This window comes from Athene cunicularia (assembly GCF_003259725.1).
Source record: "Athene cunicularia isolate RWA chromosome 7 unlocalized genomic scaffold, athCun1 chr7_part1, whole genome shotgun sequence".
Lineage (NCBI taxonomy): Eukaryota > Metazoa > Chordata > Aves > Strigiformes > Strigidae > Athene > Athene cunicularia.
Genome location: NW_020799107.1, coordinates 27811793 through 27834035, shown reverse-complemented (window position 1 = coordinate 27834035; position 22243 = coordinate 27811793). Strand labels below are relative to the sequence as shown.

Below are 22243 nucleotides of genomic sequence, written 5' to 3'. Positions count from 1 at the left end.
CACTGAACGTTTGTAGCCCAGAAAGGACAGTTGTTAAAATTTGGTGTCTCTTTCAAACACAAATGCCTTAGAGAAAAGGGATCATAAAATCAATCCAAATCTGTCTGAAGGGGCTGGAGATCAACTTCAAATCCCCAGAACAGGAGGAAAAGAATGACTGTGTTTGCTCAGTCTCAGAGCCTGAGTGTGCAGCTGTCATCCAGATGCCTTGGTAGGACAGTCCTGAGACACTGATCTCTCCTTATGCCATCCACTTCCTACAAAGTTACCTTCAACATTGTAAATTTGGGTGAACAAGGCTGGTGTACTCTGGAGTGCAATGCATTAGCTTAAACTGCCTGAGAAGATGAGTACAAACTCATTTTAGCCAGACTGATCGGCAAACATGACAGATGGTGTAAGGAGGTAGCTGAGACAGGTTTGGGGAACAGGTACCAGGGGAACAGGTACCAACTGTTTGGGGAACAGGTACCAGCAACAAAAAGATGGCCTGGACAGAAGGAGGAGGCAAGGAGTAAGTTCCCCTCACAAATTCATCATAGCATGCATAGCAGCATCTAAATCTCAACACAGGTGACTTAAGTGACACAGGACTCCTCCTTACAAGATCAAGATACAATCACCCTTTTAATCGTAAATGACAAAGTAGTAGACTTTCACAAGAGAATAAAACTCTGAAACAAAGCTGTTGGTGAGTAACACCAGCCACCAAAACCAGCCTAAACCTGAGAGTTGTCAGGAAGGATGAAGAAAATGAGGTGGGAACAATACATAGAGCCTTCTTTGGCCCTACATCTAACGTAAAGAGAACTTTTATTTAGATACTTTGGAAATCACACATCTGTTTTCACTATCACATGTCAAAAAAAAAAAAAAAAAAAAAAAATCAAAGCTCTAGGAAATGGTAATATTACTTTTCTGGAAAGCCTCTTGTGGAAATGGTGTTGTCAGCTCTCATCCAGAGCTGAGGGTAGATGCGTGGGTATAAAAGCGACTGCACATGAGGTCTCATTTGATTTAACAGAGCCTATCTCAAAACACCTGCTAAGGCAGAGAGCCAGCATCACTGCCATTTCAGTGTAGAGAGGCTTAAAGGCAGTGTCCCATCTTGGTACTCCCGATAAGCAGTTTCATAAGCAGTACCTATCTAAAGGTAGTCTATTGGATGCATGATTATTTTTAATTATTCTTGATTTTGTTTATGTAGGAGGAAAGCTTGGAATTACCAAGAACTAACATACAGCAACAGAGTATTTGGCTCTTGGAAAGCAGGGAAGAATCAATTCCAGTCTTAACGAAATGTGGCCTCTCCTCACAAAAATGCAGTCATTCAGGTTTTATTCTTAAAACTGAAACCATGAGCTTTCACTCCATTTGGAAAAATGCCCAGTTCCTACCAGTTCCTGGCAGAACTCAGATTGCTACCTCTTACATGAAAGTGTCTCCATGAAGTAACACTAGAAACAAGCGCAATGGTCCTTGAACACAAAAGCCTCCCAACAGTCATTTGTCCCTTTCAGCACACTAAAGGGGGCTGGAAGAGAGTATAAATGAAAGCATTCACCAGTGAAAAGCATGAAAAACTTGCCAGTCTGCACCATTTAAACAAAAGAGACCAAACATAAAATGAGAGCAGTAAAGCTGTGACTTGAACAGAGAGATACTCTTCTCAAGCTCTCTAAAATACCCAGTGATTTGGTCATAAAACGTCTCTGTTTTCATTAGAAGTTAGTACTGTGATGGGATCTTACTATTGTATAATCTCCATATGTAAGTAATGTCTGCTGTAGGATCACACCAAGAATATGTGTCACAGGTCAGAAATTGCACTGTCTGCATCGTAGGAGGCAAGCAAAGGAAAAAGAAATGCCAGAAAGAAAAAAAGTCACTTACGTCTCCCAGTTTTTTCTTCCTCAGTCTTAGCATATTGACAGAAATTAATTTCTATAGGAAGGGAATTGCACTGTTTGCAAAGCAATCCTCTAGGATTTATTGATCTTTAAGAAAAATCTCATTAAGCAGAATAAGGAAAATTTACAACAGGTATGGGAAAACAAAACAATCTCTCGGGATCTTCACCAGGCTGAAACAGGATTAGCTTTGTAGTTTCTGTAATCTTCCTCACAGAAGAATGCTAATTCTGTCTCGTTTGCTAGAACGAATAAAAAAATTAAATATTTAGCACATCAGCAAATGAACCACCCAACAGTCAGCTATTTAGAATCTTAGAAGACAACGGGCAACTTTTTGGTCAAAGACAATTATAAATCACCACACACATCACTCCCCCACCCCCCATATTTTTGCAAAAAAGATTCCAGTATTAAAGATGCTGTTTAACCTTGTTAAAAAAAAAAAAAAAAAAACCACACACAACAAGAACCTGAATATATAGAAGTAAATATGTACAGAAGACCCCTCAAGATTTGTTTAATGCAGCCTTCAGAATTGTTTGTATAAGCATTCAGCAAATTAAGTGATTGCATTTCTAACACCTTCAAATGCTAGAAAAATAATAAAGCTTGATTTTCTATTCTTTTGTGAAATTTTCTGTTAAGAAAGGGAAAAAGAAACTGTTTTTTCCATTAAATTAGCCTATAGGTATAATAATTTAATACTTAGAGGATCAGTAGAATATTTTACAGATCACTTTACATTCTCCCTCATGACCCATCAAAATATGTGTCTGAAGAAGTTAATTTTTTTGCCCTGCTGATGATTAATTCATGAGACTTCAACAATATGCAAAGTGAAAGACACAAATTGGCTTCTCCAGCAATACCTTCAAATACCCCTAATTATTCACAGGGGATATGGCAGAGCTAAAGGACCCACAAAGGTTCAGAGCAGTCACAATTCTTTCAACCCAGTAGGTCAAGGACTTCCTCTTCTAAAACAATAAGTCAGCAACATTACTAATTCAGAACAGAGACAAATCTGATGGAAAGCCTTCACAATTATTAAACATAGAATTCTTTAAGGTGCTGAGCCAATAAGTTCCACATTCGTTTTTTAAATTAAACCTGAAGTTAATGAAGTCTGCCTGTCTTGTAAAAAAGAAAAAAAAAAAAAAAGAGCAGAAGGGGTTTTAGAATCTCAACTAGAAAACAGAGAAGACCTTTTGCAATGAATACTGAACACTTTATTAACATATACCTTTCTTAAAAAAAAAAAAAAAAGGCAAGCATTAACTTTGCTGACTAGATAATAACTGTAATAATAATCACTACCACAGAGGCTTTCCTGAGGATACTTATCTAATGTCCTCATAATTTATAACTCTCTAGCCCAACCCTGTAAAGTGCCAAGGGCAATCAACTGCAGCTTAGAATAGATGTTCTCAGTGTCTTCGAATTTCCCAGATTTTCTAACGGCAATTCTCTGGTTTATTGGAGTAAGTCTTATCCAGATTAGATATTGAAAAAATGTAATATGTCAATAGGCGATTTCAAATCTTCTTACTGATTTAAATGAAACTGTACAAAATGAGGACTAGTGGTATATACCATCATACTTCACTTCCTTGGTTTAGTCTTTTCCACTTCTTTAAGAAGAAAAGTAAACTCTTCAAGATTTTACTACAAAGACCCCACTCCTTACTTAGCTGATTTTCATATCAAGATGCACTGGAACATATCAAAATTCAAAAGGGCATAATGACACACTGCATTTTACAAAGCAAGAGTTTTTCTTTTCTATCACAAATACACATGATATACTAATGACTAACTGCTCTCAGTTATTTTGAAAAAAAATAAAGCAGCCTTAAATTGTTTTCTTCTCTAAATAAGCAATGCCTTTCTTTGTACAGAGATACAGAACGGGCTGATCTGTTCCGATTTCCTTTCACTATAACATTTACTCTGATGTTTTGACACCTATTTGGAGATCACATCCAACTGTTTCACCGCTGTAGCTACAAACCTAGTTTCAAAGGTGGGTAATATATACAAATATTTATCAATACCTTTTTGAAATAAGACAGCTCTGGACAATGTCATTTATAATTCAACATCTGGCACTGTCATCAGTCCCTCTCCTGAACTGCATTGCCTCTTATGCCTTAGGTAGATAAAAATCAGGCTTAAATGAATCCTCTGCTAACTAAATTACAAATCTATAACACTTGAGTGCCAGTAATCCTCCGTTCTGAGGAACTTTTTTTTAAAGAAAGACCTGGTTTAGTACAAACAGCCAGAGAATAACAATCATTCATATTACAGGAACACCCAAAGACCTTTAGGAAAGGTGTACTGAGGCCAGTTGCTGTGCACCCCTGAGAAGAACATTAAAGAGACATCCCAAGTCACTTAAAACCAGAAATTAGATGGCAGGAAACAAAAGAGTCAAGAAACCTATGAAAAAGAAATCTCATTCACTAGCTGGGGAGCAATCAGAGGGCATCAAGAACAGGCAGGAGCTTTCTCTGTGAAGCCCCTGCACTTAGAGGCAGGCAGTTATGCATTCCAGCTAGGCAAATCAGATTCAAATGAGCAAATGTCCATATCAAGGTGGAACGCAACTACATCCCTTAAGTACCCTGCTGCCACAAAGTCATTCAGCCACATTTATGAGAAGCCCAGAGGACATCCAGAGACCATCAATTTTATCATGACAGACATTTCTTTACATTACCAAAAGACATGGCCTATATGTAGTCCCTTGTCAAAATGTGAGAAATCAGGTCAAGTTTCAACTCTTTGCTATGTTCAGCACATTCTCTAAATGATACTGCTTGAGCTTTCCTAAGAAATCTGGCTATCAGGCACTGTATGCTGCACATTAAACAAATCTAATCTTATTTCATTATTCCATGCTGGTTCCACTACTTACATTGCTAACCAAAACATCAGTTTAAATGTTACTGATAAGACTAAGCAGACACGGTACTAATAACCTATCTGTCAATCATTTAAAATTACTCTCAGCAGAATTATAAGCGTACCCTCTAAAAATCACAATTTGCATTCTGAACATTTGGAGTGCAGATACCTGCTGCCCTCAGTCCAATGATATGAATGTACATTATCCCCCCTTCTTCCCTGAGTAATTACCAAGTAGTGTAAAGAGCATCAGGAATAGCATTTACTTTTCAGCAGGCTATCCAAACATAATCAGCCAGTTACCAGTTTAATGACAACTACAATGAACAGCACCTTCAGTCAAACAAATGCGCTCCTACCTACTCCGGCTGCTTTCAGCGTACTGTCTTCTTTCAAAATCAGTTTGTCATCATCTTCCAAACTCACTACAAGTTCACCAGTCTACAAATCAGAGAACCAGAATACAAAGATAAGAATTTACTGACTGCCTCTGCCCCAGTCTTGTTTGACAGTGCAAAGCCCTGCCTGCATTAAAGCATATAGAAGAATATAGATAATAATCGTACCTTAGATTTGTGTGCTTGGTGAATAATCTTCATTGTATCTGAAAGAAAATGCAATGTTTTCCTAAAATAAGGGTGAGTAATCAGATAACATTGCAAGTTTTACTAGGGTAGAGAGACAAAGAGGTAAGGTTCAAAATCTTATATTATTAACAATTTTGTGTATTCAGCCTAGAAGAGGAGAAAACATCCTGCAGTCACAGTCTTAAAGCAGGCAATCCAACATTAAAGTACCACATCCTATTGGGCTTCTCTCTACTAGCTGGATTACAATAACTAATGACCATCCCAACTGCAAGACAAAACACATCAACTTAAATGCCACTTAGGGTGTTTTAACCTACCAGGCTTTACACATGCAATTGGGGCAGAACAAACAGCATTTATGCACTATCAACTACTATGTTAAATTGATAGGCAGAAAGTGATTAAGACACAGTAACCTGACCACTTCAGATAATTCCTTGAAATTTTCCTTCTCATGAAGAAAACACCTGCAGTAGAAATTTTGTTAAGCAAGTCCATCTTCCATGAACATGTACAGCCTCTGCTCTTTTTAATGCTATACGCTCTTCAATAACATTTACCTCCAATATGTTTGTGTAGTGTAGCACTTTAAGAAATGATGCTATACAAAAAAAAAAAAGAAATTGCTTTCCTCTGGCAATGTGGCTAGGGCTTTGTTAACAGAAGGGAAAAACAGGGGGAAATAATGTCATCACTAAAGCAACCAGAGATCCAGAGGGAATGAAAGTCAGAAGATGCCCATGCAGTGCTAAAAAAAAAAAAAAATTTAAAAAAAAATCCAACTCTGAAGCCTCTGTGTTTGAACAAATTCAGAGTAACACATCAGTCCCTTCTCAGTGAAGAAGCAAAAAACAGTTCTGCTTGCCTGTTCATTTTCTGTTCTAGTTTGGCTTTGTGCATTAGCTGAACACTATGTGTTGAAATAGCCTGGTAAGAGAAGGATGGAAGAAAGTTAAATACAGGCTAAAACAACTTTCAAGCTACCAAGAGCAAGTATTTAGATGTTCAGAATAACAGAGGTCACATTTCCATTCAGAAGTTTCCCTCCCACCACTCTGGTCCATTTTGAACATTTTATTTAGAACGTTACATAAGGTAAAAACTAGTCTGTATTCCCACCACAGAGGTCACTGAGAAGGCAGCCACAGGATGCTGTAATAACTGCAGTATTAGAAGCAAGACATATATTAAATTGCAATTGCCAGGATCCATCTTGCATAGAAGCACTGCAAAAGACCAGACAACCACAGCAAAAATATACTGCAATCATGAAACCTTTCTGCTGCAGCAAATACAATCCAGCCTCTGCCTGTTAAGTCTCTTCTCATCCTAGCTAAAGCCTTATGTCCTCTTAACAGCCTTTGCTATTTCATCCCCCTTTAGTCACACTGAATCATATTCCAAAATTTTTATCTCTCCTTCTCTGGTAATAGATCTTCCATGACAATAGATAAGAAATCACTTTCCAAGTTTGATTTTGTGAAGGATCTACCATATTGCTCCATTCATGGAGAAAAAAAATAAACAGAGAAACAGCTTATGAGACATGTTGGCACCCAGGCTGTCATCATTAGTGAAAAGATGGCAATGACAGGGTAGGGACAAGATTGACTAAGAAGAGTTCTAGACCATGAACAAGAACAATGTGTACAAAGAAATGAGGAAAAAATGAAAGTCATAAGCTTTGAGATGTGACTTGAAGCACCAATCCGAGAAGAAAAACATGATGTCATTATATATGATGTTGAGAGAACAAAGTGGTGTTGAATTCTGGAAAGAAGGAAGCTGAAACATGCAAGGTGAGAAACAGCCAGGTCCAACTGAGATCTCTGGCAGTGCCAATCAAAGCAGAAGGAGAAATCTGACTCTTATTAGTACTATTCATGCAGAAGTCACATTGCCCTTTCATCACCAAAATACAGGAAAGACAGTGGAGCACACAAGAGATGCCAAAAGCATGAACCCGGATGGCCTGAGGGAAAGGTGAGGAACTTGGCTTTGATTTTTCTGTGTGAAAATTTCCACACAGCTCGCACCATCCCACTAAAAGTAGGCTCCCACTAACTGGTGTAACAGGTTTTAAAGTTCTGCAGTGGTTTTTACCCACATTATGCTCAGTCCTACACAGCACAATCAGGTGCTCAGTCACAACATACGCCTTGGGAAAAAAATAAACTGCTGCTCTAAGTGATGAAAGAACTCGCAGCAGGGATAGGCAACACCAGGAATACACTGATAGCAGCAGTTCTAGACAGGGCCCCCTCATCTAGCCAAAGCCACAGATATTAGAGGGAGGAAGGGCACCTCCAAATCCAAACTTAGTTACCTAGATTTTAAGACCTTAAATCATATATAAAAAATAATAGTAATATTCAAGTCCTTGCCATTGACATATCATAAATCTTAACCCCTAACGCTTTTGCTGCTTTCATTTTGCACTATCTGTTTCACCATCAGCAAGAACACAGAATTAAATGCTTGGCTTTTTTTGTGTGTGTTAAATAGGAAAATAGAGTCTATTACCATTTACATGTATGAAATAGCTTCCTCATTCAACTCTTTGAATCACTGTAGATGAAGGAGTCTGTCAACTCCAAGAACATGGGAGACAAAGGATGACTTGCAGCAAAACTCCAAGGGAACTTTCAGAATTGCCAAGTTTAGGAGAAGATACGTTACTGTCATCAGAGTCAACAAATTCCAAGAAAGGAAGTAATTTAGTCTATTTTGAAAGTATATTCTGTCCCAAACAGATGAATTGCACATGTTCGTGCCAATCTTCACAAAAAGGAAATAAACACATATATTTAGATTGGAGGATAAAGTCAGCCTCAATTTCACAACAGGCTATTTCATTCTGTCAGCTTGTATTTAAGAGCTTTCATATCTACTTTAAGCAAAGTTCCCCTGCTTCTCTTATATCATGTAAATTATTTAAGTATAGAAGTCTTAAGCATTGTCTATTTACTGCCTTCAGCTCCCACTTCATCATCCTTTCTGACTTCACAGTAAATATATACTGAAACACATAAGCACAGAGAAATACAATTTCAAAGCGTTTGAGATCACAAGCTTCTCACTAGAGTAAAAATAGTTAAAATGCACTTATAAAAGTAATTAAAAGTTGATACCAAATCTCATCAGTACCAATCAGCAAATAATGTATAATATGCAGCCTAATTCAAAGATTAATAAAGAACCTCAAAACAATGGTCAAGCTCTGTAGATATGATCCCAGTGGCATAACCCCAGCTACAAGAGCTGGATAGATGTATGCAATATAGGCAGGCACTGCCACCAGCATGAAGATTCTACAGCAGTTATCTTTTAAATTGTATAAAAACTGATATAAAATATTACATCTGCATTTTACAGGAATTAAAACAAGAAAAAACTAACACCTACCATACTTAAAATTTTTAAAAGGAGGAGGAAGTCCTGTTCTTGAAGACACATCTATTAAAATAAAAGCACCAAGTGAAAACAAAGTTGTCCTTTTTTATATCCACTATTTAATTTTCTATTATCGTGCAATGTATGCATCCTGGACATCCTTTACATCAAAATAAATCCACAACACAGGAGGCTTATTTGAGTAAAAAATACTAAAACACAACCTTTGGCTCAGATTCTATAGTTATGATTCTACAGTTAGATTCTTTATGTTCTGAAAGTGCTTGTAGTTTTCTAAAAGCATGAAAGTTGCTGAAAACACAATACAGCCGTGAGGCTCAGGGCAGTGTCCTAGGAGTTGCTCAAACATTATCAGCTGTAACAGTTTGAGACTTGTTTGAACTGACTTCATGCAAAAAAAAAAAATATCAAAAATTATACTATTCTGCACCCTTTGAATGTCTCCATTTAGGTGTGTAGCAATACACCTGCAAGATTAGGGTAACACCCTGAGTCCCTGCGTGGGCTGGTCTACATTAATTATCTGTTAGATACACTGTCACTCTCAACCAGGCTTCTAAAACATAAAGCCCATAGATGAGTAAATTTGCACCACAAAGCTCAAGATGGAGACAGAAACTCAGAAGCAAACATGCACAATGTCAAAAACAATTCTTCAAGATCCTCTCTTCTCACAAATAGCAAACAGACTTGCATCCCCACATTCCACATATTGGTGTAGTTCCTAAGGATCAAAGGCTCTCTAAATTCTATTAATTTACTCCTGTTAATTTATGAATAGTTGCCTGACAGCACCACTGAAGGAGCCAGAGGCACTGAGCCAAATGCAGCAATGCCCCTGGCTCTTTTTGACTAAACATGGGGATTTGGGCAGGGGGAGCAGTCTATCCAAATTTAGGCATGGCACACCAATCATGGGAGCTCTTATTGACTCCAGACCTCTCATCCAAGAGAGAAGAGAACACAGGGGATGTAAACACAAATCTGGCATCTCTACCAAAGCTGCAGAATTCCCATTCATTTGCTCCCCTCCACTTTCTTGTGTAGAGACAGCAACACATGGGACTGAAACAAATGAATAAAGCAACTGCCCCTTACCCTTCCGCACAAAAGTAATGAACTGCTTTACTGTCTGATCCAAGTTAACTCCATGATACACCACAGGTCTGAAATTCCGGTGTTCAAAAGAACGAACAAGACGAACTGTGATGGTTGAGCTTTCTGGTGACATGAAAATTAATTCTGAATAACCTGGAAAACATTAAAGAAGGAATTACTGCCTTTCCTCTGTGTACAAGCACAGCTAGAAAACAAGGTGCAGGTGGACCTCATTCAAAGGTTAAAACATGGCAAGAAATTCAATAGCATTATGTCTCTCAGGACTTCACTTTTAGTATTTCTACACAGGCAGTAACACAACCCCAAAACAAACAGGGTTACCTAGGATATTATTGACACTGCACACCAAATACTCCCATATTTGTACCTGTGCTGTGTACTACCACACCAGACTCCATATTAAACACACAAAAATGTTATGGATAAATGCAAGTATGTCATTTTGGTTTTAAGTAACTGAAGACTTTACCTCCTGTGTGAGTAACCTTGTGTTCTGAAAGAATGTACTAACATGAACAAAACCAAAATCTTTTTAGTATGTTGTAGAGACCATAATACGCTGAAAAATGCCTAAGCTGTTACACAGAGCTCATTTTCACCCACCAACAAAAAAATGGAAATACCTCCCACATGTACACATGCAAATAAATTTCCTGGTATACTACTACATAATTAAGCCTGTTAATATAATTTATAATTAGCAGGTCTCTAGAATGGCTCTACAGGGCTTATACTACCTTAACAGAGAGCAGAACCTACAATGGAATTGCCTTATCAGCCTGAGCCCCTCTTCAGACAAGTCCACGCATTGTTCCGTTGGGTTCTTTCTCTCCACAGGAAAACGAGCTATTTCCTATCTCTGCAACCTTCTCTATTTTTTGTGCTGGGTATTCCTGTACAGCCTCACTTTCTGGTCACATGCTAAACTGCCATGGCTGCTGCAGCAATGAGCAAACACTGAAGTCTAAGTGCTGCAACATCAGCCAGGGGCACAGCACGACCTCTGTGTCTCCTATCCCGTCACAGCCATTTCAGTCACCACTTCCAGGCCTGTAAGGGAATCTCTTACCTCTTCATCCCTTTATGTTTTGTCTTTGGGTTTTGGTTGGGTTTTTTTTCCCCCCATTTTTTGTTGTTTCAGGAGAATATTTAAGGACCCCACCATCATGCAGGTATCCAGGTACCTCCCAGTCTTGGCTGTAATTGTCCTAGCTGTATCCTAGCAAAGTAAATCAGCAGTATATTCTTCAAATACTTTCTGCAGAATGGGGATGCAGACCTTCCACATCACGAGGCAACTTGGAAATCCCTTTGCTTAATTCCCAGAGCTCTAATTCCATTCTAATTGTAAGTAAGTTAAAATATGCAGTTAAAAGATGCCAATCAAGAAAAGCATACTTTACACCTGAAAATAACTGTAATTATATTAAACAGCAAAGATAGGTATTTTGTTGATGCTGTTTCACATGGGCTTAAGATCTGGAGGGCACAGTACAGAGTAAGGAAAGGGGGACAGCATTCAATTCACTTTCTCCTGAGCTGCATGGAAGAACATTGCAGGAACACAGATTTGGGAGCACAATTAAAAATCGCCTATTTTCACATTTACTGTACAGACTGATCGCATCTAGGGCTGGGACCAAATACTACCCAGCGCCTCCTTAGGAACACGACAGACCCTCCTCAGGCCGCCTCCCGGGTCGGAGACGCTGGTGGTCAATTCCTCTTGTGAGGAGGAACCTCTCCCGGGCCTGCCCGGCTCCTGCCCGCGGGCAGCAGCCCCAGTACCGGTGGCGGAGCGCCGCCCGCCCCAGCGCACCTCTTCCAGACCGAGCGTGCTCTCCTCAGCCCTCACAGCCCTCCCCTCCCCGTCCCGCCCGGAAAGGCCCGTTACCGGCCCTCATCCTTACGACTGACTCCGCGCCGACACTTCCGGGTCCCGCTCCTCGCCCCGCCTCTCACACCGTCCCACCAATCACGTGTTACCGGTGCCACCCACTGCACCGAAGGATTGGCTACGATGCGCCCTATCCCCGCCCCCTCCGCGCGCCTCCGAGCAGCCGCGGGGCTGGGCGGGGCTTCCCGCGGCCCCGCCCCCGAAGCGCTCCCGTTGGCCGCTCCCCTCATGCTAGCGAGCGTCGCGGCCCCCCGAAGCCCGCCCATCCTGCGCCGCCTCCGCATTGGTCCTTTGCCTGGCTTCTCCCCGCCCCCGGCAGGCGCCGATTGGCCAGCGGGCGCTCTGGCCACGGGTGAAGCGGGCGAGCGGCCGGGGCGGCGCGGCAGACGCCAGGGGGTCGGGTGCGCAGCGGGCTCGTCACTATGTCAGAGGTACGGGCCGTGCTGGGGGGGTGGCGGCGGGTACCTCCCTCTGTCCCTGTTTGGCGGTGGCAGCCCGCGGGTGCTCACCCCCACCCCGCCCCGGGGCTTTTCCCCTTCCCCTCTAGGCCGAGTTCCAGAAGGCCGCTGAGGAGGTGAAGCAGCTCAAGTCCCAGCCCACGGACCAGGAGATGCTGGATGTCTACAGCCACTACAAACAGGCCACGGTGGGCGACGTGAACACGGGTAGGTGGCCTCGGTCCCCGCGCTGGGTGGGAGGTGGCGGCGGCCGGGCAGCGCCGCCCCGCGCCCCTCTGGGGCCCTGCGCCTCTGTGCCGCGGCCTCCGGCGGGCGGGGGCGATGCGGTTATGGCCTGAGGCCGAGCTGGAGGCACTTGGGGAAGCAAAACCTCTCCCCTATTGCGTGCGTCGCTTCGTGCAATCCCACAGTTTAGCAAAAATGACTCAGTACCGACTTGGCATGGATTTATACGCAGGGAGGCATGAGCTGAAGTGATAAGGGTTTGTGCAATTTGTGTTTTTCTGATTAACCCAGCTGCAATCATCTAAATCGTGTAGCAACGGTCTGAGAATCCTGTGTGTTAGCTTTGTGCAAATATTGGGTTTCGGATTTTTGGAGACCTCTATCAGTAAGTAGCTGCCTAGGTCAAGGGATGCTGCTTTAATACAAACACTTCTCAGTTAAACAGGCTTAAACAGCAAAGCAAGCTATACAACTGTGCAATTGCAGTACTTGGTGGGAGGCAGTTTGTTTAAACTGGATTGGCTGCTGAAAATGATACTGGAAGGCCAAAACAGAAGATCATGAGAAAACTTTTATAGTAGCTGCAATTAAATATCATGTCTTGGAAGGACGGTAGCAGAAAAATTTCTGCAGGTGTGCTATGCAGATTGTCTCTGGCTGCTTTTTTGGCTACACTTCTGTAACTGGTAGCTCAGTTTAGGAATAGCATTTAGAATGAAACCTGCCTCTATTGACCTTATGTAACACTTGAGTAACTAGAATTAGAAAGGAGAAAGGTCATTTGTTTCAAGCGCTGGCCTTCTGACCCAGTTGCTGGTGAAGTTTATTGGATGTTGATTGAACGAAAAGCTGGCAGTGAATTGTACAGGAAATGGTAAGTGTGGGCGCTTGCAGTCTCTTTTGCCCCAAGATGGGCAACATGGAGTGAGAACAAAACTGACTTTGGTTTTAAAATAAGGATCCTTTTGGTGTGGCTGAATCTTAGCATTATTAGTGTTTGTCAAGGCATAATGGTGCTCTAGAGCTGTTAATATACGAACATTTCTGTCAGTTGCTCATTCTTGTGAAACAGTAGGTAACATGAGTTGGCTAGAAAAGCAATCTGTGTAAGAGTAAGCTAATAGGGTTTTTGTTGGAGAGAAGTGGAGCTGCCAACTAGCTCTGCAGGTCACATTGCCATCTGAGCAGCACAAGGGTATTTTTGTGGCCAGTGTCCAGTTCCATTTGTAAATCCTGAAAATTGTCTTTAAGGAGACAGAGAAGAAGTAAAAATGCAGAGGGGATTTTATGTGAAGAATAACTATATACGCATCCATATCTCATTCATTTATTCTCTGTTTGAACACAGCGTAACGTGCAATACAGTCAGTTAGAATTCAGAGCTTATACCCCTAGATGACAGAACAAATTAAGAGCTTTATGTCAGAAACATCCCATTAACTTGACGATAATGAGTTATAAGATGTATGCTACTAGCTTTTGTTTTCATGTCTCTGCATGTAGTGGACCTTAGGGCGCTTCTGCTTTACTTCAGAGCTGATGTTCTTTAGTGGGATAGCTGTCATGCAACAGCAGTCCCTTCAGAAAGTATGATAACACTAAATCACACTATTTGGTGCTCTTCTGCTCAAATGCTGCTGTCTTAAAGGAACTTGATAGAGGGTATCTCTGTTGCCACCCGTAGTGTTCTAACATGCTCACTTGAGGTGATCTCCTGACCACAGGTTAGTAAGTAATAGCTGCAAAGGTGAATCAATTTATTTTACCATAGTTAAGAACTGAATAGCCTTCAGGAAAGAGTAGGTATTACCTACACTCAGACCACGCAAACTAAATCTCCTGTTTATCCTGTCTCTCAGACCGCCCTGGTATGCTGGAATTCAAAGGCAAAGCAAAGTGGGATGCCTGGAATGCATTGAAAGGTAAGTGTCTGCTTAAAAAATGAAAATGAATAAATAAAACCGCAGGCAAACTAGTCAGAAAAGCATATGTGGCTCAGCAAGACATAAAACCAGTGTTGTCTTATAAGAGTTCTAGAAATTCAGAATGCTGTGATAATAAACTCTTACCTTTTGATTACCTCTGCAAGGTGGAGTTTTGAAAAATATAGCCTGTGTGAAAGGGAATTAAGGTGCAAAATGCCCAGCTGATCCAGGGTGTTACACAAAGGAGAGCTGTAGCAACAGCAGAAACCTACATCTGTTTTCCAAGTCCCAGCATAGTGCCCTGGAGATTGAGATCTCCCTACAGTTGTGCAAGCTTCCCTAACTGGAAGATGCAACTGGGCTCTCTGCTGTAAATGAGGAGTCAAGCATGTGGTCTAATCTGTGAAAATGGGATTTTTCAGGTGTTTTAAGGAGCTAGTACTACATCTAAATACAATGTAAGTTGATTGAATAACTTCCCTGTAATAATTTTGAATGGTGTTAATAGAACTAATACACTGTTTAGTTGCTGTCTATACAAATACAACTCTGCTTCGGAACACTGTTTTCTCATGACTGCTGAACACGTTTAATACTAGATTCATAGCCAAATGACCTCGTTGTCTTTGCTCTCTGGTAGCATGCTGCTTGATTTACAGAAGTACATAGGGATAAAATCTATCATTACATACCTGTCTAGGTAAATACATAGTTCTGTGCTAAGTTACAGAGGCTTTGCTGGGTGTATATAGCAAGGAATTGTGATTTAAATGTAAAAGGTATCTTAATCAGTAAAAGGTATCTGACTGCTTCCTGTGTTCTGTCCTTCAGGAATGTCCAAAGAAGATGCAATGAAAGCTTACGTAGCAAAGGTGGAAGAACTAAAGGGCAAATACGGCATCTGAGGACTGGACATAGCAGCCACTTGCACACCTGAAACATGCCTTATTTCTAATACTGTGGAAAACTGGTTTCTGATAATAATTTTAAATACCTAGTATATTACAGTCGGTTCTTCTCATGCCTGTAGGTCAGGGGAGTTGTGTATCTGCCTAATGTACTGACACGTTATAAATTCCTTCTGGGAACAAAACCTGGAACTCATTAAAGTGCATTTGGTACTTTAGTTGTTGTGATGGTCATCCTTTAAAGATTATTCTGAGCCCATCCCTTAATTGCTGTGTGGCGGCTGCCAAACCCTTCCTAGTAAGGCTCAAGCCAGCCTCTCCAGTCCTGGTGCCACTAGAGGGGGCTCAGTAATCTGTGTTTTGCGAAACGCGGACCCGTGTCCAAACCAGCCGGCTCTTGTCAGATGCTGCTTTGCCTCCTTTCTCACGTAGATGAGCGGCAACCCACAGAAGTGGGAGCACCACCAAGATTGTCATGAAGAGGTTGGGTCTAATGCTCTGCTAAGAATAAGCTGCTTTATATTTGTTGCTTTGGGCTTTCAGAGACTTGGTCAACAATTGCCAAATCATATTTCTTAAAACACTGCTTGTTGATGTTATTCCCCAACAGTAATGTTAGGCTGATGGACAGAAGGCAAATACTCGGCAGTTGAACCTAAAACCTTCCCTGTGAAAGAAAATGTACTGCAGACAGCGGAGTTGATGCCATTGATAGTGTGCTGCTGTGAATACAGAGTACTGGTGTTGCCACGTACTGAGGCTACACTGAGGAGTGAATCCTGTATAGACTGGTTTAAAATGGACAAGGTGTCCAAACAGGAAGACTTAGTGATCATCATCAAAAGTTTTATTACAGAACTCACAGCTGTGACCATCTCTAGTAGGCTTTTACCTGCTTTGGTCTGCCTAGTATAGTCTGTGGAGCTGCTGATGCTGGAAAGGGAGGCTTTGCTTTTAAAATGGGACATTGAACTGTTTCAGCATAGAACATATGAGAATGAAGTCCCAAACCTATATGGGAACAAGGCATTTTAATTCCTGCTGTACTGGTTAGCATCTGAACAGGTGAGGACTTCAAATGGTCTTCAGGTAAGCAACTGTTTTACAGAAATATGTAGGGATGAAACCTATCATTACATATCTAAGTAAATACATAGTTCTGTACTAAGTTACACAGGCTTTGCTGTGTGTAATTTGTATTTTCTTATGTCACTGGTAAGAGATGGAGATAACTTTACCTCATCCTTTCAAAAATTTTAACTTTTTCCCTTTGCTACCTTTAATGGGAAATGCTCTTAGAGCTACTTGTTCACCCTTTAAAATGTGTTAGGATAAAAATGAGCTTGTTTCCTGTTCTCATAAGAAAAAAATGTTTATTCTTGTTCTTCTGGGTAAGTAATAAAAACATTTGGGGTTTTTTACCTCCTCTTGTATCCTATGTTAGTTATTTGAGATTGTGTTAATTACATTCACCTTGCAAAAGAGGGGTAAGAGTCAAGGTTCAGCATAAGTAATGTTTTTATTTTTTTGCTAGCCCTAAATTCCACCTCTTTCTTCACAGCTGTGTTTTGTGAAGCTTGGAGAATTCTGCCAACCTGTAGCAGAATGTAGCTCATACTGGCTGGAAGCTGGTGGCCTGTGAGCGTGCTGTGCTTTGCTAACATGCTTTCTGTCAAAGCAGGTGTCTTCAGAATTTTGGCTCCTAAACCAGTGGAAATGGATTCTCTATAACGAATGGGCTGGAAGTAGAGTTCTATATCCTACTCCTCATTCAGCTTTATTTCCCCTGTGAGACTTAACTAATTGTTACAGTGCTGCTGTCCTTTCTCATACCTGTCTGGCATTAGGAAAACATCGCTATGTACACAGTGCTTATTCCAGAGAGGGCTTGGTCTTGGCCAGGGTTTATACACTGCCTGGTACTTACAGACAAAGCTATTTTCCAGTCTGTACCAGTGACTGAGAAGTCTACCTTGGTCCTTCTTTATTGGGTACTTTATTTTTACCATAGTAACACCTTCCTTAGGAAAGTAACATCAGTGGTCTTGGTATTTAGCTTGTCCTTTGTCAGTGAATCTGCCCTTTGGCAATCAACTGTGCATCTTGGGAGTAAGCTGAAAAATTCAAGCTGTGGAAGTAAGAGACTGTCAAAAGGCCCTAAAGCAGAAACAAAGGCACTGATGTCTCTGCACAGGGCTTGTTGAGCGGCAGCAACACAAAAGTTGGCCATGCAGCTATGAACTGTGAGTACTACCACTGCAGGGAGTGTTGAAAAAGACTGAACTGAGTTGGGCAGCTGGTTGTTTAGCAGCAGGATGAATGTCTGTAAATACATGGGGTGTTAGGCTGTCTGAAAATGTTGCTGACTTTCCAACCGCACAGTGCTTGCTGGTAAAGGGTAAGAGACTCCTGGGCTGCAAAAATAACACTTTGACAGCAGTGATGCTAGGGCAGTGGTGGTTTAAGATCATCTACAAACAGATTTGTAGGTAGAGGTAATTGCTTTTATTAAACCATAAAGTGGTAAAAATAGACAACCATTAAAGTATAGAACCTTGACACTTGAAACAGAAGCAGCAAGCCTCAAACCAAAATACAGCTTCAGAACCATTGCTCTGTCCGAAATAAGGTACTCCTGATGGAGGAACAGATGCTTTTGATGGCTGGGCAGTGCTGCAAAACAGGGGATTGTTCTGACGCCTGTTCAGGGAGTTGCTGCTGTTTCCTCTGTGTTAGATCAAAGAAAGGCCAGCAACATCCTGATCCTCGCAGTGCTTGCAAAGGGGAAAAGACGTGCGCTGAAACAAGCCCAGCATGCAGGAGGTCAGAGGCCAGCTGGCACACGTGCACTCAGGTCTTGTTTGCTGAGTTTGCAGAGCATGTAGGACGGAATCTGGACTTTGGATATGGCAATAATAAATGTTAACTTGCGTGTCTGATAAGACAGTGTTCCTTCTATCATGCTTCTACTATTAGTTCTTGCACAGAGAAACTAGTTGATTGGCAGCCACTTCAATTAGAGATAAGCTGTAAAGGGGATGTTGTTTTCCTTCAGGGTTTTCTTCTGTGGGTTTTGCTTGCTCTTACCAAACATATGTGAGGTGGAACACTTCTAGCACAGATTTAACAAATCAGTATTGGTGTGGTGCTTAAGGCCCATAACCAATTTTTCAACCCTGTGAGGTTAAGTTTTCTGTTTGACTGAAATCACCCTGAGGCTGACTGCAGTGTGCAACTATCTTTCTGTCAAAATTCTTCAGCCCTCATCTGGAGCAATCTTGTCTCACAATGCAAGTATTTTAACCTTTTGAACTTATTTGACCCTGATGACACTGCTAAAAGTAAGTGACAATTGTATTTACCGCTGTTTATAATATTTGCTCTGCCCCCTGAGTGTTCAGAGCAAACAACATTGGGCAATACCACTTCAGGGTGACTGGGCAGCTAAGCTGTCTTGTGGGATTAGTGGGATTGATTATATACTGGGGGAGACAAAAAAAAAAAAAAAAATTCTAAATACCACAGCTGTCACCCAAAAAGAGTTACGCAGTCCTTCAAGTTGTCAAAGCTACTTAGAGGCAAGACAAGTTGATAATGCATAGACATAGCACATTTGAGCGAGAGTCACAGTAATAAACTCAGAAGTATAAAAGCTGATAGAACAAAAGATAGAATATGATATTTTTTTTTTTTCCCCCCTACCCACAAGTGTATGAAGTATCTTCAGACTCTGAATCAGCTAATTCATAACTGATCTATGAATTAGCCAATCTTCGGCTGCTCAATTAAAGCGAAAATAACATCGATCCATTCCAGGCATGAGTCTGTCTTCATTGTTTATAGAATGAGCTTGTATTTCCTCTAGAACCAGCATACCTGTGAATGTTAAACACAGCTTGGTTGTGTTATTCTAGAATAGAGAATTCATGTGGACCTTGACTGCAGTGGTCTCTTAACTTTCATTCCCATTTCCACCTGTGGCTACTGGATTCTTTGGTTACTCCCAGTACACATACATTTATTTTTCAAGGTCTGACACTCTTAATGCTCATTAGAGCTGATTGATCTCTTACAACCATCCTGCTACCCACTGTACTTTTAGAGCAAAGCTTTGCTACAAGTAGCTGAAGACATATAGAACTATTCTCAAAATCATTCAATATGTCTTGCCTCTAATGTTTTAAAGCCTTCCTATACTTCAGACTGTTCAGACTAATGGAGAAGTAATTAAAAAATACAGTATTGTTATTAAGTGTGGGCCTGGGGAGGAACAGCTGGTCAAAATTCCTGGAGTTTGTTGATCTTATGAAAGAGGTGATATGGAAAAACTGCCTGGAAGTGGAATCAGTGGCTCTTCAAATCCCTTCCAATCGTTATGTTAGCAAAGATTAATTTAGTTCTAGGTACTGCCACTGCAATGAGAAACTATTGTTATGTAAAAGAGCTCAAAGCCCTGGCCCACTGAGATGTTATATGATCTGCCCAGTTGGTTCTGAGAAGAAAAGTATGTGTGACTGCTGAGTAATATATATATATTCAGTAATAACTGAATAATATGATTTCCCCCAGCGTATGTAGCACTGAAATACAGACACAGATTTTTCCAGTAGTGCTAAAAGGGCTAAAGTTTTATTTTCTGTATTGAATGTGTATTTCAAAGCATCAGTTTGTCAAACTAGACAGATGAAAATACTTTGAGGTATGTCCTAAACCAGTGTAACTATTGCCAGAGGTCACTGAAAAGGTCCTTGAAAAGGTCCTCTGAAGCCAATGCAGAATGGGCAAGCACCCAGTGTTGGGTCTCAGCAATGTGATGCTGAAGTAGGGCCAGAAACTGATCAGAAGCAAAAAAACAATTCTTTCCAGGATACAAAATGTATTTCTTTAAGCCTGTCCTTCTGCTTAAAGTCTCTCTCCTTCACAGGTACTGTTTGACTTGGCTGAACAATAGGACCCCAGGGGCAGGTGTTGTTGCCATGTCCAGCAGCCTAGGTCTCTCGACCATGTCCAGCAGCAAGCTGGAGAGCCCGGAGCTGCAGGGACAGGCGGGAGCCCCTGGCTGGGTGAGTGCAGTCTGCCTTCCAGTGCCACACGAAGGGTGTCCAGGCAGGAGGCAGAGTGAAACCATCTGGCTCAGGAGCTTTCTTCTCTTTATTTGCTTAACTGTATCTCTTTTACGTGCTAGGACACAGCTGTCTGCTTGGCTGCAGTAACTTGCAGTGATGAGAGAAAAATCAATCACAAGCTAAAGTAGTTGTGATGAGGGCTTGGTCCGGGTTTTATGAGCCTTGGTACAACCCAAAACCCCCTTATCTAACATATGCTACCAGGGGCACTGTTCACTGAGGATGACTGTGCCTGTGTTCCCAAAAGCTGCTGGTCTTGAGCCCCTGCCAGCAACTTTTTTGCCCATTTCAGCCCAGACAGGTTGAACCCAGCCTGAGCTGAATGCAGCTTCTTCAGCTTGGATTTTCAATCTACTGCCAGAAAAAAACAACCAAACAAACAAAACCCCAAACAAAAAAACCCTCAAAAACCTGCAGAAGAACAGTGATGTGAGACAGTTAGCCTCTTCCTTCTTCCTCATAAAATTTTCTACATGATCACTTTTTGGGGAAAATACAAATAAAACCATTTTGCCCCTCATACAGGCCTTGGGAGTCTCCTGAAGTCTCAGTCTGCAAGATACTGAAGATCTATTTGTCTCCAAGATCAGGTCAACTTCTGCCTGGAAAGACACCCTGAAATAGGAATCTGACAAAAATGAGGGTTTAAATGCCTAGCCAGATCAGTTGCTATGCCAAGAATTAAAGAGGTGATCAGAAAGAATGTTATTCAACAGACAAGCACATTTACAGAAGTAACCAACTTTGAGATTAAATGACCCTGTACTGGTGGTGACTCAGGCACTTGTGTTCTGCTTTACCTCAAAGTGAAATACTTTATCAGGTAACCATTCCCTAAGCCTTGGACTTCAGGCCTGAACCTTCTTCAGGCTTCTGCAAGAGAAAATCTGAAACAGATTCTTCAGTGTTAAACTTATCATGGTTTTAAATGAACCAGATGAAACTATTTAATGTTTTACAACAGTCTCTGGTAATTTCCATTATTTATGAACACATTTCCCTGAAAACTTTCTCTCCAGGGATAGGATGTGAAATACCCGCTTAAACAATAGAGAAAAGGGACTTTCTAAACAAAATAATGAAACTGGCAATATACCAAGAACTCTGCATTAACACAGCTGAACCAAAAATACATTGGAGGTGCTTTAAAGGTCGTTTACTGTGTTGTTATGATGTAGGCAAAAAAAAAAATCCTATTTTTCCTTTTAAAGCACTGAGCTCTTCTTATTGTAAAACACGTTTTCACATATGATTTTCCAAAATAATAACCTCAAGGCATTTTCCCACAATTTCTTCAAGAAATTCTGTAATTTTATCTTTAAAAGACGGAGAATATGTTTGGCTTGTTTTGTTATGAGACAACAAAGATAAACTCATTTTTCTATTTGTAAAAGGTGCACAGTTCTAGTAGGCTTCATAAATCCAGACATCTTTACCAGAAAGTATCTCCAGCCAAGCAACAGCAGAAACAGAGTACTAATGAACTGTGAGTAACTGTTTACACAACTGTTACAATCATCCTCTCCTTGGTGACTTCAGTAAAGAGTGAAGCTGAAAGTACCAATTCAATGCTGATACGAATTACAGGTCAAGTGTAATTCTGGTTTATGTTTTATATTTGGGAAAACTAAATTAAATACAAAATGTTAAAGCAATTTTGTATTTGCAGCAAAAGTACCATCCCCAAACCACTCTTTTCCTCAATGAACCAAGTTGGTAGATAATTATGTATCTACTAAAGGATCCAAGTATGGCAGG

The 22243-nt window shown here is 40.9% G+C and overlaps 2 protein-coding genes across 7 annotated transcripts; one reads left to right on the top strand and one right to left on the bottom strand.

Annotated features, from left to right (window-relative positions):
* Nucleotides 1-460: 460 nt before the first annotated feature.
* Nucleotides 461-11903, bottom strand: C7H2orf76 (chromosome 7 C2orf76 homolog). Of its 6 annotated transcripts, none has more exons than XM_026852102.1 (7): nt 11857-11882; nt 11016-11165; nt 9926-10078; nt 8819-8869; nt 5390-5427; nt 5183-5264; nt 461-2152 (listed from the first exon to the last, which is right to left on the bottom strand). In XM_026852102.1, exons 3-7 carry the CDS (start codon nt 10056-10058, stop codon nt 2076-2078), a joined length of 381 nt encoding a protein of 126 aa, XP_026707903.1. In that variant the 5' UTR covers nt 10059-10078; nt 11016-11165; nt 11857-11882; the 3' UTR covers nt 461-2075. The 6 variants fall into 6 exon arrangements, 5 of the variants coding, with proteins under 5 accessions (XP_026707903.1, XP_026707901.1, XP_026707900.1 ...); XR_003398756.1 differs by lacking the exon at nt 11016-11165 and adding an exon at nt 3507-3626 and having other exon boundaries at nt 2066-2152; nt 11841-11892; XM_026852100.1 differs by lacking the exon at nt 11016-11165 and having other exon boundaries at nt 11857-11903.
* A 264-nt stretch (nt 11904-12167) lies between these two features.
* On the top strand, nt 12168-15577 carry DBI (diazepam binding inhibitor, acyl-CoA binding protein). Its single transcript, XM_026852104.1, has 4 exons — nt 12168-12274; nt 12391-12508; nt 14386-14448; nt 15283-15577. The coding sequence occupies exons 1-4, from the start codon at nt 12266-12268 to the stop codon at nt 15354-15356; spliced, it is 264 nt and encodes an 87-aa protein (XP_026707905.1). The 5' UTR covers nt 12168-12265; the 3' UTR covers nt 15357-15577.
* The last annotated feature ends 6666 nt before the right edge of the window (nt 15578-22243 follow it).